At 35.9% G+C, this 16590-nt stretch overlaps 1 protein-coding gene across 2 annotated transcripts; it reads right to left on the bottom strand.

Annotated features, from left to right (window-relative positions):
* Window positions 1-472: 472 nt before the first annotated feature.
* LOC132165717 (protein NUCLEAR FUSION DEFECTIVE 4-like) lies at window positions 473-4451 on the bottom strand. 2 transcript variants are annotated; one of them, XM_059576386.1, is made up of 3 exons: window positions 3916-4451; window positions 1819-2729; window positions 473-1306 (listed from the first exon to the last, which is right to left on the bottom strand). In XM_059576386.1, exons 1-3 carry the CDS (start codon window positions 4237-4239, stop codon window positions 820-822), a joined length of 1722 nt encoding a protein of 573 aa, XP_059432369.1. In that variant the 5' UTR covers window positions 4240-4451; the 3' UTR covers window positions 473-819. The 2 variants fall into 2 exon arrangements, with proteins under 2 accessions (XP_059432369.1, XP_059432370.1); XM_059576387.1 differs by having other exon boundaries at window positions 1819-3399; window positions 3916-3999.
* Between the last annotated feature and the right edge of the window lie 12139 nt (window positions 4452-16590).

The following is a 16590-nucleotide window of genomic DNA, read 5'->3' as shown; positions in this document are numbered from 1 at the left end:
TGAGAAAAACCAAGTAAAAAAGAGAGTTTGACTGTAACTCAATCGATTGTGAACCATGCCTCATGAAACGGAAGTCACTAGTTCGAATCTCTCTCTCCATTCCCTTGTGTGGGCATGTCAAAAGAAAAAGAAAAAGAAAAAAAAAAAAAAAAGAAAAAAAAGAGAGAAGGTAGTAGCATCTTATGGGAATTCAAATAATTTCCCTTTGGGCTTGTTATAAGTAGTAACAACCCTACATGTGGTTTTTTTTTGTTTTTTGTTTTTTGTTTTTTTTTTGTTTTGTTTTGTTTTGTTGTTTTGTTGTTTTGTTTTGTTTTTATCTAATCTCTTAATTATTTGAAATCTACAATAAACTTTCAAAAATCTCCCTTAACCCAAATAAAATCCCATAACATTTTTGAATTCTCCTTGATAAAATTAAAAACCAAAAATAAATTCCTTAATAACAAAAATCAAGGCTTATACACTAAAATTCATCAACCAAAACTTACTAACATAAATATCAACAAATTCCCTTACAGTCCTCAACAATTATTATTTGGCCCTAAAAATATTACAAATCCGTGTTATTTTCAAAATCAAAACCTCCTTATTTGTAAAATAAAAATTCAGAGTGTTACATCAGCACCTCAATCATCAAGATGGGATGCATTGATATGTTTCAACCATGGCCATGCAGATAACCCCAGCATCCACTGCTTATTGTTGCCCAAACATCCACTGCACTGCTTATTCAATATTGGCAAACTTACGCTACAGATACAGTTGTAGGGGTTGATGTCCTCCAGCAAAAGAGATATGCTCCACACACCACCAATCTCAATGATTTGTGTTTGGAGGCAGCCTGAAGGAACCACCTGAATAAAGCATTTGGTAAACAGGCTTTATCCTGCTAGTGAGAACAATGCTCAAGATGGTGCCAACAGCACAGACAAAAGCCAGAACCAGGAAGGTGATTCTAAAGCAATCTGGACCCAAGCAGGAGAGACTTGAACCGAACCTAAGAAGTCTGTGCTGTTTAGCCGCCTCGTTATCGTATACATATCCTGCTAGGAGACCTGAGAATAGGAATGCACCGATAGGGTTGCCTAATGACATGAAGTTGCTTAATAAACCGAAATTCTTCAACCCAAATAGCTCAGAGACAGTTGGGATCATGATCGAAAATTGAACGCCAAAGCAAATCCCAAGAAATGCAATTGCAACATAAAGGGTGCCATCAATTGCAGAAGCAAGCAGAAGGTATGTAATAATCATGATTATTTGAGTGAATGTCATCCAAACTGTCCGAGGAATTGTCTTAGACCTGCAAAGAATAGGACCTTGCACCAAATTAAAGTGACACCCAATTGGAATAACAGGATATATATATAGAGTAGGCCGCAGCATTTACCACAACATGGTGCTTATTCATGTCTAACAGCAAATTCTTGGAGAAAATTAGCTTAGTCTACCATGCTATTTGCTTGGACATACTGTTAAGATTCAGCAAGGTTCAACTAAGAGTCTGATATTCAGTGACCAATCTATATTTGTATGCTCAAATTATATATATGATAAAAGGAGATAAATTTCACATCCAATAAAAGCCCTATTTTCTTGAAAAGATTCAATGTGCACCCTCAATGTTTGCAACAAGTTTAATGTTTCTAATCATCCAATTGATTCCCATCCCTGACATTTTATTAACAGACCATATTTGATGATTGAACATAAAGCTCCTCCATGTAAAGTGATGTGCAGGAAAACTTAATAGCAAGTAGCCCTGCTTCAGTTTAATCACCTATGTGACTAGCAATGAGGATAGATGGTACTGACCTGACAAAATGTTCAGAAACAACTCCGCCACCAAGACGACCCACAAAATTGCAAAAACTAAAGAGAGACAGCAAGATTTTTGTATCACGCACACCTTGTGCAATCCCTATCTGGGCTAGATTATTAAGGACAGTCACCCCAGAACCAACCCCAACAAAATAAACCAAGAACAGAAGCCAGAAGTCTGCCTTGATTACAGCTTCACTGAATTTAAAATCTTCCCCTCTTTTGGGCCTCCTCTTCTTCTTCACTGCCCCCTCACCCTCAGCAAGAAGCATAGCGACCTCAGACACGTCATCACTTTCACAAAAACTGCCAACATTTGTTTTTGATGAAGATGGTTTCAGCAGTGGTTCAGTTTTGTCCACACAGCCTTCTCCTTGAACCAGATGGTCCGAAGACCCAATCAGTTGGTCTAGTGTCCCTGATTTGCGTGTTCTCATGGGGTAAAATGTCATTTTTACAGGGATTGCAAGCGGAGCCATGAGAAGTAGAACCATTATAAAGACAAGAGTATAGGAAATTGAAGCATTTAAGGAAAGCACATCACTCATAATTGTGGTTGTAAGAAGATATATGCCAAGCACAATACTTGCAGCTTGGATGAAAAAAAAATGGCAACATTCCACGGAGTCTTCACCAGAAGCAGGAGTACAGGCCCTAACAAAATACATCATAATGAAACATAGAATAGGAACTCCAAGTGCGAGGAACAACAAAAGGTTAGAAGAGGAACTATGAAGCAGTACACTGTAAATTTCTGTAAATACTGCAGCACTGAGCCCCACATAACCTTTGAGAATACCTGCAACGGTGCCTCTACTAAGGGGGAAGTTTCTCATGTTGGTTACAATAACAGCTGTGGAAAACCAAGCATTACTATTGGCGGCAACACAAAGAGCAAGCCATATCTGTGATATCATAAAGGGGAAAAGGTTATAGCTAGATCTTTTTGGTCGAAAGCATCTGGATTTGAACAAACTATATGCACTAGTGTTAAAGTAATGATTAAGTGATTAAATTTATCTCTTCTTATTAGCTTAAGCTTTTGGGACAACGGATAATTTAACATAGTATCACAACCAAAGGTCGTGGGATCGAACCTTGACTCCGTCAAATCACCTTCCATTTAAATTAAATATTCCACGTGTTGGGCCTCACCTATTAAAAGGGAGTTTGAGCCCACACGTGAGAGAGATTGTTAAAGTAATAATTAAGTGATTAAATTTATCTTTTTCTATCAGCTTAAGTTTTTGGGACAACCTATAATTTAACAACCAGCAACCACTTTTCCCAACATACATCTCCAAAAATTGATGTGCCAAAAGAAGCTGCCTAAATGCTCACAACTTAATGAGAAACTTGAATTTCTTTGAAAGAATATATATTAGTTCTCCATGCCAAATGGACATCAAGTAGAGTAATGACTGGTTATTTAAAATTCTCATGATATGAAGCTCATTGTAGCAACAAAAGGTAAGAAGTCACCCGTATGAAGGGTGACTGACAGATGATGCACTTTGAGCAGAAAAATGGTTTCTCTGTAAGTTTGCGCACGAACTTTGAACAGTTTGAACCCCACTGACATGAAATCAAAGAATCATGAGATCATAAGCAAAGGTTGAGACCTAGGGATAAAGAAAGAACAAAGCCTCAGATTCTGCAAGTTCAAAGAACTCCTACTTCATATGTTGTGGAGAATTCATTCACCATTAACTAGGAAACTTTATCAATTTTTATGTCCACCATTCCATTAGGAAATTTACCCAATATTACACGGTTCCGTAAGATTTTTAATCAACAAAAAGAATAGCTTCAACTCACACACACAGTAACCAGCCTATCCCCTTGAAATGAAAAGAAATTGAAATCAATAAAATCAATTACCAACAAGAAAAATCAACGAATCCCATCAGCAGATATAATGAGATCAGAATGGCAACTCTGTACTAAAAAAATCTAATTAGCCATCGAAAAAAGGTAAGAGAACCCAAAATTAACAAATACCCATTAATTAAAATCACCAAGCAGTCAAAATTAATAAATGGGTATGCAAAATTTCAGGGGTAAAATCCTCAAACTCGAAGATTAACTTACCAGCCAGTACGGAAGGGACTCAACAGTACGGCTGACAGCAAGCCAGAGAACACCATAACCAAAGAAGCAAGCGAGAGCACCAATAGAGAGAACAACCCAAGGAGGGAACTTGTCACAGGCTAAGCCTGGAAGGAGGCCAACGTTCTCGCCGATGTCGTTGGCGACGCCAATCATGGTGAGCTGGTGCTGGGTCAAACCCAGAACCGATTTCAGGGTATGGGAGTAGAGAGGGAAGGTGTAGGCATTGCCTGATACTATCTCCACCCAGACTGCAGCTCCCAGCCCCACCCATGGCGGCCTTGTCCCTCCCTTCAGTGCCGCCATTGATGGGTACCACTGTGCTCAAGCGCAAGCGAGGCCGTCTTCTTTTGACTTCACAGTTTCAGGAAATTTTGTGCAGGGAGACGGAGAAAGTGAGAGGAAGGTGACCCCGAAGCCAGAGTGTGTGGCATTTGTCGGAGGATTTGTTGTACATGTACATCATCGCAAATGACTTGGCAGTCGATACTTGGAGTGCTGTCGAGTTTCTTGTCTTTTATTTTCAATGTTATTTTCCCTCTTTGATTGGGGACGGTGAATCGACACATCAGCTCAGCAGTTGTTTCCGGTACAAGCATCCTCTTCCTTTCAAAAGAGAATATCCCTTAATAGTATTCCAAGGTCAATGGCATAGGTAATTTTATATTATTTAAATAATTAAAAAAAAAAAAAGAGTGAATATTAACTTCACATATATTATTAAATTTATTAGCTTTAAATCCTAAAAAAAAAAAAAAAATTATTATTATTATTTTTTTTTTTATAAACTACAATGCATTTTTACTTTGTACTCATGAACTGCTAATCATAATGTTCGACCCTATGAACTATCATTTTATGCAAAAAAACTCCTTTCTATCAGTAAATGCGTTAACTCAAATAGTTTACCTGTTACTTTGCCCTCATAAACTAAAATTTATTGTCACTTTACTCACATAAATTACAACGCATTATCATTTTACTCTCATAAACTACAATACATTGTCACTTTGATCGTCTAAATTAATATTTTTGACCGATGAGAAGAGAATTATAAGCACAAAATAATAGTTCATGAAAATCGGGCAGTAAAATTGATAATTTATAAGATAAAGTGAAAATTTGTTATAATTGATGAAGAAAAATATAATTACCCAAAAAAAAAATATATTATATTATTATATAAGATCTCTCATTTATAAAACACAACCACAATAATTGGCGGGTCAAATTGTCTGAGCATCTCTGACATATGCTCCGTATACGAGCCGAGTTTGGGCGGACAGTGATTGTTCAAGCTCGGCTCGTTCATACTACACAAAAGCTCGAGCTCGTGACGAGCCTAAAAATCTTGGCTTGGCTCGACTCGCCAAGGGGAAAAACCTTGTGTGAGGCTGAGCTCAAGCTTGTCCATTGGCTGAGTTGAGTGCCTTATCAAGCACTCAGCTCGACTCAGCTAATCAGATTGTGATAGAGAGAAAAACATGGCTTCTCATCCGCATCATCGAGGGCCCTCCCGATGTCATAGTTCTCTCTGTAGAAATGAATGAATTAGAAAAAAATTAAGTGAGAACGAAGCAGCAAGAGCAGAAGTAAGTGGTTTCGGTTTCTTTTGAAAGCAGCCTCGAGCAATCTCGGATGCTCTTCATGGGTATCACCGTATCAGACATAACAACTTTACTCTTTGAATGCAAAGAGATAATTTTGAAATGAGATCTTATTTCCATGCGCAAAACTTCTTCCATTCCATCTCCTAAGAGGTCCACCTCATGTCAGATTTTGTCCACGTGGTGTACTAAGAGTGGCCTTCTAGATTTTCTTAAGATAAGATTAAAGATAAGGTTACCCCGTGTGAGAATGCGTGAAGCTTGGAATTGAATTTTGATTTCTTAAGTAATTTTTAGTTTCTGAAATTAAGAATTTAAACTTTCTAACTCCATCCAAGGCTATTGTACTGCCAAGTATTTTAATTATAATAAAATAAAAAAAATGAGTTGTGATTGGGAGTACATGGCGTGCCGTGTAGAAATTTTTTTTTGAATATTTTTGCATTAAAATATTCAAAAAAAATTTATGCACGGCGTGCTAGATTTTACTTCACCCTAAAAAAATATATAAAAAATAATATAATAATAAAATAAAATTTAAAAAAAATAAAGTAACCAGCCACCCTATTTTTGCCATGGAAGCCACCCTAGGGGCCAGCGCCACCTCAAAAATGGGGTGGCCGGTCAATCCATATTTTATTATATTTATTTTTAAAATTTAAATATTATTTTATTATAAGTGAGATACGTAATAGAATAATAGCCTTTTGATTAAATTGGATGGCTTAGATCCCTAATTCGAGAAATTGTTTGTAAAATTGAAATCCCCCTAAAAATTCCAGGTGAAGTAAAATATTAGCACGCCGGCAAATTTTTTTTTTTATTTTTGCATTAAAATATTAAAAAAATAATTTTCCTGCACGCACGCCGTGTGCTCTGAATTACGACTCAAAAATTTCAGAGGATCGAAATCCGAAACTTGGACCCTTGGCTATGCAGCATTAGGTGATACGTGCCAGTTATCTAGTGGTTGAGATGAGTGGTAATTGTAGCTTGGTATAATATGACCATTTGATGAGTGAGTGCCAACAAGGACACCATTTAAAATTTAAAGTGAACAACCACTGTACGAATAAGGATGGATATGTATTGTCTGTTTTAAATATATTTTTATGTATATAATTCACATATATATTTATATGTTTCTTAAAATATATTTGTTTATACTTAATATATATTGATTATTGCCATACAAACAATTTTTATTAATTAATATATATACATATGATTATTAATAAATATATACGAGTCGCACTAACAAGCAAACCGAGCCCATATACGAGTATGTTCACGAATTTTAAGTGAGCGAGCCGAGTTTTATATGGGTATGTATTATTTAATAATCAAGTCTAATTTCGTGTCCACGCTCATTTAATAACCGAGTCGTGCACAAGTCGAACCCAAGTGAGTTCACGGGTAGCTTTGTTCGTTTACGGTCCTAATTGCTCTAAATAATCATTTATAGTTAAATATGGTTATTATAGGTTATTTTTCTTCTCCAGCACATACTTCAAAATAAAAATTTTACTAACATTTACTACAGTGAACTTTCATATTAGTACACTACAACACTTTATAAGCTATTTATTTTTTTTTTTCTCTCTCCTTCAAAGTAAGGATAAAAACTATATTTAAAGAAAGTAAAGAGTTGAATAAATGTTTATATTGTAGATTAAAAACTTAGGAGAAATGCTAAACATCCCAAATTTTTATTATAAAAGTTAGTTTTCAAATGATGTGTTACCATCCCATAAGTTGGTGACAAATTTCTCAAAATAATAAATCTCATGAGATTGTGACAACCAATTTTTGGAAAAAAAAAAATTTTGAGATGTGTATCACTTGTCAAACACTTAGTAGTTAAACTACAAAAAGTTGTATTTTGAATAGCTAAAATGACTATCATTGCTAAACATGCTCTATATGAATCACTTGTTTAAATAAATTTTAGATTGTCGCACTATTTACCCAACAACCAAATTTCATATAAATTTTTTCAAATTCATTACTTAAATTATTAATATTTGAACAATTTACTGCTTTGATCCCATTTTCTATCTCAAATGAGAATCACTACTTTTTCCTTTTGTGGGCACAAAATTTTCAAATGCAACGGGTACAATTAGCTGGAGTGGACCATTGACTTGGCCCACGAGACCTTCCTTGTTTTGTATCTTTCATTTCAGATTTCCTAAAATAGTTTAATAATGCTTATAAAATAGTCTCTCACTATATATATATATATATATTTTGGCAATAAGTTATTCACACTTGGCTTGTTTCGTTGGTGCACTATAAAAAATATGAATAAATGAGAAAATCCACTTTACTCCTATGAAGTTTCAAATATTTTTCAATTTGAACCATAAAATTTAAAAATTGGCAATGTATCCCCCTAATGTTTCAAAAATTTTCAATTTAAACATTCCATTACTAATTTCCGCTAAATTGGACGGAATTTTTTTTTTTTTTTTAAAAGCCTAAGGGTAATTACGTCATTTCATAGATTTCCGTTCAATTTGACGGAAATTAGTAACGGAAGGTTTAAATTGAAAAATTTTGAAACATTAGGGGGGTACATTGCCAATTTTTAAACTTTGGGGTTCAAATTAAAAAACCATTGAAACTTTAGAGTGGGTAAAGTGGATTTTTCCCATGGATAAATGCAAATAAAATTGAGTATTTGGTCTAAATTATAAATCGCTCCATGTCGTGTGAACGTTAAAAATATATACTAGACTCCAAAATACATCTAGAGGGGGGTAAATAGGTTTTTAACAAAAATTAATGCGGAATTAAAAATAAGAAAAATGCAACAATCAATCACAAAATATGTAAAGCAGTAAATCACAAAGACAAATATTTTAGTGACGAAGATGAAACCTTTTAAAAATCTTTCTAAAAGTAAAATCTCTTCGGGGCAGCCAAACCCAAGAAATTACTAAAAAAATCAAGATTACAAACACAAGAACACTTACAAACCTTTGCAAATCCTAGGCTTTGTAAGATCAACAAGCTTCCTGCTTGTCTTCCTAGCTCGACAATCTTCTTAAAGTGATTCTCCTTTATCGGATCCCTTGGTAGACTTCTTATCGTTGATGAACAAATTGGCTTCTCAAGCACATCAACACTCTAAGAGAAAATATCTTTCAAGCTCTAAATACTGATAATCCTCTTTTCGCACAATATGAAATTTTGTCTCTAAGTTGCTTGGAAAAATCATGCTCTATAGAGTCTTATATATAGGCAATTGAGAATTAGGTTTCCTTGCTGAAGTAGAAAACCTTATTATAAAAAATTTGAAATCGTATTCGGGCAGCAAACGGTCTTTTTCGAACAGAATTAGGGTTTTATGGAAATCCAAGCTAAAGTTGAAAAACCCTAATGCAACAATAGACAGCTTTCGTTCGGACATGCTTGATACTCGTTCAGGCACGTCTAGGTTAAACTTCTTCTCTGACAATTCTCGTCCGAGCCCACAGCGAACAACGAATGAAGCTCTCTGGATTTACTAAGTGTAACTCCTGATTGGACAATCATATGAACACCCAACGAACGGAGCTTCAACGGAGAAAAAATTAAATTTTTAGACACCGAATTAGCCAACCTAAAAACTAACAAAAGTGAAATATGAGGTTTCTGGGATACACCAACAAAACAATTTAGTAACTGGAGGCAAATTTCGTTAAAAAATTTGACAAATTTTGGTAAATGTCACGTCAATGCTAATAAAATAGTGACACATGTCATTCTTAATAAAAAAAAGTTAATTTTTTTATTAAAAAAAACAGAAGAAGAAAGAAAGAGGAAAGGCTTGGCTGCCTTTTCCTTTTTTTTTTTTTAAAGAATTAATTTTTTAGTTTTAGTTTTAGTTTTTTTATTAATTTTTTATTTTATTTTATTTTAGTTTTTAAAATAACGAGGGTATTATATGAATATAAAATAAATGTGGCCTTTTACAGACTTTGGTAGTTTGATATGCTATTTTAACACATTTTGAACATTGTAATGCTCTTTTAAAAACCGCGGTTAGTTGAGGTTTTTATTTTTTTTATTTTTTTAATTTATTTTCCCCTTATTTTCTTGTATAGGGGGAGAAACAAAAATCAAGCAAAAATCCTCTGAATTGTGAATCTTCATAAGCGACCTTCAAGATTGTTGGATAAAAATCAATTTTAAAATAAATAAATAAATAAATAAAAAATAAAAGATAAAAGTTTCTCCTAATTGTGGATCGACATCCATTTTTTTGTTAACAAAAAAAAAAAAAAAAAAAAACAAAAATTAGTTGAGATTGCAATGTTAATATTGTTGGATTCTTATTGAATAAAAGTATATGATATAGTTTTATTTTTTATTTTTTATTTTTTAAGCTGTAGAAGGGTTGAAATTCTCAACTAAATCATACTCCTTAATAAAAATTCAACCCTGAGAATGCTTAATTTTGACAAGCTTTGAGATGTAAGAATCCCTACATGCTGCACTCTTGTTGGAGTTCAAATTGCTTCTTGCATTTTTATCTTAAGAAAGAAGAGAAATACCAAGACTATTTAATTCAAAACAATTGAAGAAATTAAATGTAAAAATGTTAATTACTTATTTTATTATTCAAGAGAGCTGCTTAATCACCATGCTCACCAAATAATATAATGTGTGGTACTACTCTAATGCTTTTTCTAATGTCTTAAACATGAAAGTATAAAATCAAGGGAAATGCTAGACATCCCAAGACTTCCTTCTCAAATGATGTGTCACCATCTCATGAGTTGGTGATACATTTCCCAAAATAATAAATCTTATGAGATTGTGACATATCATTTGAAAACTAACGTTTGAGAGAAATATTTGGGATGTGTTGCCACGTGATTTCTCGCAAGCACGTGCATACTAAGTAGATGAAATCAATAGACACAATGCATGATTAAGTGTTCTAATAAACTTTGATTTAATCAACTTTTGGAAGAGAAATAAGGATACATATAATTACTAGATTGGTGAGATATGAGATTCTGTTTTTGAACAAAGTTTGTTAATAATCTTCTCCTTATTTCATGTAGATAAGTAGATTAGAATGTGGATTTTGAGTAGATTTAAAATTTTGACTCCAATAGTTTAGCCGAACGGTTGCAAAGATCAAGCCATTGTTGTGCAGACTTTTGTTTTTTTGTAAACTGCACAATTTTTGTTATGTATATATATATAGGAGAACACTTGATGCATGGGGAGGCTATAACCCCCTATAGTGGTCACTTTTGATTATGCCTCCTGACAGGGCTTGAAATGTTTGTTTTGGATTCCCAGCTCATGTGTAAACGAGATTTTCTAAATGTTCATAGTAAAACACTAATTCTATATAACTTTTGACTTCCTATTTTTCCTTGGCTTAATATTAATGTAATGATCTCTGATAATTGTTCCTTAATTGTTGTGATTTTCTTTTGAGTTCACGTTTCCCCTATTCACCTTAATCGGAGGCGTGACAAGTATGGTATCAGAGCCAAGTCAACTATAAGTTTGACTTGTATTTTCTTAACCTAGGCTTTGGTCAGATTGCATCATTACGTTTATAATTTTTGCAAGTAGTTAGATAGGAAACTCTAATTTTTGACACGTTACAAAGTCATGGCAGAAGGAAGAGAAGGATCATCATAAGGTTTGGAAGTCGAGGCTACCTCGGATATGGCTCAGATGCTTCAAGCTATGGCTAGGCAATTTGTCACAGCCATAACTGATCTTAGAAGAGAAGCACCCCGTGAGGAGGAGTGCGGCTGCCCAATCAAACGCTTCGAGCGACTCCCCATTCCTCCGTTCGATGGGAAACGAGATCCTATGGTGTGCGAAAATTGGCTGACTGATGTGGAAGAGATTTTGCGACTTGCAGGTTGCACAGAAGAACAATAAGTACAATACACTGCTTTTCGACTGTCAGGTGAACCCAGGCACTGGTGGACTGCCAAAAAGGTATTACTAATTCAAGAACTAGGTAGAGAGGAAGCAATCTCTTGGCCGTGATTTCAGAAAGAATTTCTCCAGCAATATTTTCCCAAGATTCTCAGGGATGCGAAGGCTCGAGAATTCATGGACCTCACCCAGGGAAATATGACAGTCGCCTAGTATGCTGGCTGCTTCAATGAATTGGCTCGCTTTGCTCCCTACTTGGTGGCGGATGAACAAAATCGAGTAAGGAAGTTTGAACAGGGTCTTAACCCACGAATCCATGAACGTGTTGTATGCTTTGAAATTCAAGATTTTGTGAAATTAGTCAACAAGGCCTCTCTAGCTGAGGAGAGCGTGAAGAGGAGTGCTTTAGCAATAGCGGAAAAACGAAAGAGGGTTGCAGCCCCACCAAATCAAAACCAAGCTGGATGGAGACGAAGGTCGAATGGAAATAATCATGAAGTCAAACCCATGGGGAATGGACCGAGTTCAACCATCGGTGCGCCTTGTCCAAAATGCCAATGCCCCCACTACGGATTGTGTTGTACGGGGACTAATATGTGCTACTGATGCGGTCAGGCCGATCACTTTGCACGGGATTGCCCAAGGGCAAAAGGAGGTGCTGCATCACTACAGGCAAGGAATAATCGCCTACCACCCACTCAAGCCAGGGTTATGCCCTCACACTAGGAGAAGCAGAAACGGAGAATGGAGTATTCACAGGTATTCTATCTCTCTTATTTGGCAAGGCTGTGGTTTTATTCGATTCTGGAGCTACTCATTCTTTTATATCAGCTAAGTATGTTAGGAAATTTTGTATTAATATAGAACCTATGGAAGTAGGAGTGCTAGTATCTACCCCGGTAGGCAAATCAGTGTTATGCAGGAAAATAGTCTTGGGTTGCCCAATTCTTATTGAGGGAAGAACCCTCACTGCTAATTTGATAGTATTTGATATGGAAGGGTTCGATATTATCCTCGGAATAGACTGGTTATCAAACAATCATGCCATCATTGATTGCCACAACAAAGAGATAATTTTCAGATTTCCAACTGACTCCGAATTCAAATTTGTGGAAACCAATGTGGGCGTTACTCCACAACTAATTTCAGCAACACAAGCCAAGCAATTATTACTAGAAGGATGTCAAGTCTACCTGGCATGCTTAAAGGAGTTGCCTCAAGAGGAGAGAAAAATGGAGGAGATAACCGTGGTGCAAGAATTTCTTGATGTCTTTCCAGAAGACTTTCCAGGACTTCCTTCTGACAGGGAAATAGAATTTTGCATTGATTTAATTCCAGGAGCAGCTCCAATATCCAAGGCACCCTACAGGATGGCACCAGCAGAATTAAAAGAATTAAAGACCCAGCTACAAGAATTGTTAGACAAAGGATTCATACGCCCCAGCGTATCGCCATGGGGAGCGCTTGTGCTCTTTGTGAAAAAGAAGGATGGTACTTTTTGGATGTGTATTGACTATCGGGAATTTAACAAAATCACCATAAAAAATAGATATCCACTACCTCACATAGACGATTTGTTCGACCAGTTGAAGGGTGCTCTGATTTTCTCGAAGATCAACCTTCGTTCGGGGTATCACCAGTTGAGGATAAGGAGGGAAGATATTTCCAAGACGACTTTCCGCACCCGATATGGCCATTATGAGTATTTGGTAATGCCATTTGGATTAGCTAATGCCCCATCAGCATTCATGGATCTAATGAATCGAGTATTCCATGATTTCTTAAATCAATTCGTGGTGTGTTCATTGACGATATCTTAATCTACTCCAAAAGTATGAAAGAACATGAAGACCATTTGAGGTGTGTTTTGCAAAGGCTTAGAGAGAAATAGTTATTCGCAAAGTTCTCAAAGTGCGAGTTTTGGTTGGATAGAGTCACTTTTCTCGGGCATGTAGTATCAAAAGACGGCATCTCAGTAGACCCCAAGAAAGTTGAAGCTGTAGTAAATTGGAAGAGACCCACCAATGTACATGAAATCAGAAGTTTCTTGGGTCTGGCTGGCTATTATCGGCGTTTTGTAGAAGGTTTTTCAAAATTGTTTAGACCACTGACTGCTTTGACAAGAAAGAATGCTCGTTTCTTGTGGACTGATGAATGTGAGCAAAGTTTTCAAGAACAAAAACGGCGGTTGGTAACTGCTCCAATCTTAACACTTCCATTAGAATCTTGTGGATTTGTTATTTATAGCGATGCTTCTAGAAAGGGGCTTGGCTGCGTCCTCATGCAAAACAACAGAATAGTAACATATGCCTCGCGACAACTTAAAAGTTATGAGCTGAACTATCCCACTCATGATTTAGAACTTGCTGCAGTAGTTTTTGCATTAAAAATCTGGAGACATTATCTTTATGGGGTGAAGTGCGAAATCTATACAGATCACAAGAGTCTTAAATACTTATTCACACAGAAGGAACTGAATTTAAGGCAGAGGCGATGGCTGAAGCTAATAAAGGACTACGCCTGTGTAATTAATTACCACCTCGGGAAAGCCAACGTGGTTGCAGATGCCCTAAGCAGAAAATCAAGAAGTGAGATAGCATGTTTAAAAGCCTTGCCCCATAATCTAAAGACGGACATTGAGAAGCTCGATATGAAGATCGTGATAGGAGAGGTGCAAGCATTAATGGCAAAACTCAAGATTAAATCAACACTACTGGAGGATATCCGTGTGGCTCAAGAAAAAGATGAAGAGATCATTCAAATTAAGGAGAAAGTCAACAAAGGTTGGATTTTGGGTTTTGGTACCACATCAGATGGTTTGTTCAGATACCAGAATAAAGTTTGTGTGCCTAATAATGAGGAGATAAAGAAGCTGATATTGGAAGAAGCACACGTCTCACCATATACAGTACACTCAGGAGGCACTAAAATGTATTGGGATCTTAAGGAACGTTTTTGGTGGAACGGAATGAAGCGGGACATTACTGAATTTGTAGGGCAGTGCTCGACATGTCAACAAATCAAAACAGAACATCAAAGACCTGCAGGACCACTGCAACCTTTAGAAATATCGATGTGAAAATTGGAAGAAATAGCCATGGACTTTTTAGTGGGGTTACTACGAACTCAGGCAGAATACGATACAATATGGGTGATTGTGGATAGGTTGACTAAAGCCGCTCACTTTATTCCAATAAAGGTGAGATACTCACTGGAGAAGCTGACAGAACTGTATTTACAGGAGATTGTTCGATTACATGGGGTACCTATATGAATAGTGTCAGGTAAAGATCCTCGTTTCACGTCAAGATTTTGGAAGAGTCTACAAGAAGCAATGGGGACTAAGTTGAGATTTAGCACTGCATACCATCCTCAGACGGACGGACAGTCAGAGAGGACCATCTAAACATTGGAGAACATATTACGAGCCTGTGTACTAGATTTCAGTGGTAGCTGGGCACGCTATCTTCCTTTGGTGGAATTCGCTTACAATAACAGTCATCAAGCAAGTATTGGAATGGCTCCATATGAAGCATTGTACGGACAAAAATGTCGATCCCCACTTTATTGGGACGAGCTTGGTGAACGAAGGATTTTAGGACTAGATATTGTGCAGGATACCATAGATAAAGTCGCTTTAATTCGGCAAAGACTGTCAGCAGCTTAAGACCAACAGAAAAGCTATGCAAATATACGTCGAAGAAGCTTGGAATTTACAGAAGGCGACAAAGCGTTTCTTAGAGTGGCACCAATGAAGAGAGTCACTAGATTTGGTAAGAAAGGGAAGTTGAACCCTCGCTTCATCGGACCGTTTGAAATTCTGGGGAAAGTAGGTCCTGTGGCCTTCCGTATAGTCTTACCTCCGGGACTTGCAAATATACATAATGTCTTTCATGTCTCTATACTGAGAAAATACATCCTTGACCCATCCCACGTAATTCGATATGAACCGTTGCAGTTACAAGGAGATTTGGCATATGAAGAGGTTCCGGTAAAAGTATTAGATCACAAGTCCAAGAGCTACGTACGAAAAGCATTCCACTAGTGAAAGTTTTGTGGAGGAATCATGAAATTGAAGAAGCGTCGTGGGAATTAGAAGAGGAGATACGCAAGAAGTACCATTTTTTGTTTGCGGAGAATTATTAGAATATGAGGTATGCGTTAACGGATAGATTTATGTATTTGATTACTATTGCTATATGGTGCTTTTATAGACTAAACAAATTCCGGGGACGGAATTTTTATAAGGGGGGAAGGATGTGACATCCTATAAATTTTATAGATTAAAATAAAATTATAAAGCATTTTGTTTATATATATATATGAGGACTCTTTTAGTTAGGAGAATATTAGTGGGGTTGTTAGCCTATTAAATATTTGGGAGCTTTTAGATTTATTGCTTAATAATAATAATAATAATTTTATTAAAAAAAAAAAAAAAACGTGTTCTTCAAAAAGCTTTTGTTCATGCAACGTGTTCTTCAAACCAACACTTTGGTTCATGCAATTTTCTTTTTAACACCTAGTAATCAACGTGTCTTCATCAATATGTCTCTTACTTTGGAATTGCCATGTGGTTTCATGCACTAGGAAAAAGCTTCCACGTCATAGGATAGATGTACTCTAGCATGACTATTCCCTTAGCCTTTAAACACTTGTCCTTTAACTCAGATTTTTTGTATTATTTTATATCCTTCTCAACACTATATATACACCCAAAAGCCTTCTCTTCCCCTCACAACCTCAGTAGCGAAAGTAGGAGTTTATTTAGTTCCTTGCAACCCCATTCCTACAGGTACAATGGTGAAGTCCCCTTCTCTATTATTATTTTATTATTTTATTTTATTTTATTTTCTTGAAAGAGATTTAGGATAGGTTAGTATTTGCTTATTATGGGTATTTTAGAATTCTTGTTTGGGTGGTTATCTAAGGAGTTTGACTCTTATTATTGGAATGTTAGTTCTATAGGTTTATAGAGATTATATATATTTTGTTTAGACAGATTTTTTTTTCACATAAGTATATTGTTTTCGTAATTAACTATTATACATGCATAATAATGGTAATAGCAATAATAAAATTTTTATTGTGTTAATCTCTTGGATAAATGTCTAGCACCTCACACATGTGTGTATATATATATATATAT

Source organism: Corylus avellana, chromosome ca11 (assembly GCF_901000735.1).
Source record: "Corylus avellana chromosome ca11, CavTom2PMs-1.0".
Taxonomy (NCBI): domain Eukaryota; kingdom Viridiplantae; phylum Streptophyta; class Magnoliopsida; order Fagales; family Betulaceae; genus Corylus; species Corylus avellana.
Note: the sequence above shows the minus strand (reverse complement) of the source record. Positions and strands in the feature narration are given on the sequence as shown.

What these genes read in the sequence shown, in the direction of transcription:
- LOC132165717 (XM_059576386.1), bottom strand. Translation starts at nt 4,239, where the DNA reads ATGGCGGCACTGAAGGGAGGGACAAGGCCGCCATGGGTGGGGCTGGGA. An exon ending in AGTCCCTTCCGTACTGGCTG is followed by an intron (nt 2,730 to 3,915) that starts GTAAGTTAATCT and finishes ATGATATCACAG; the next exon opens with ATATGGCTTGCTCTTTGTGT. An exon ending in GTTTCTGAACATTTTGTCAG is followed by an intron (nt 1,307 to 1,818) that starts GTCAGTACCATC and finishes TATTCTTTGCAG; the next exon opens with GTCTAAGACAATTCCTCGGA.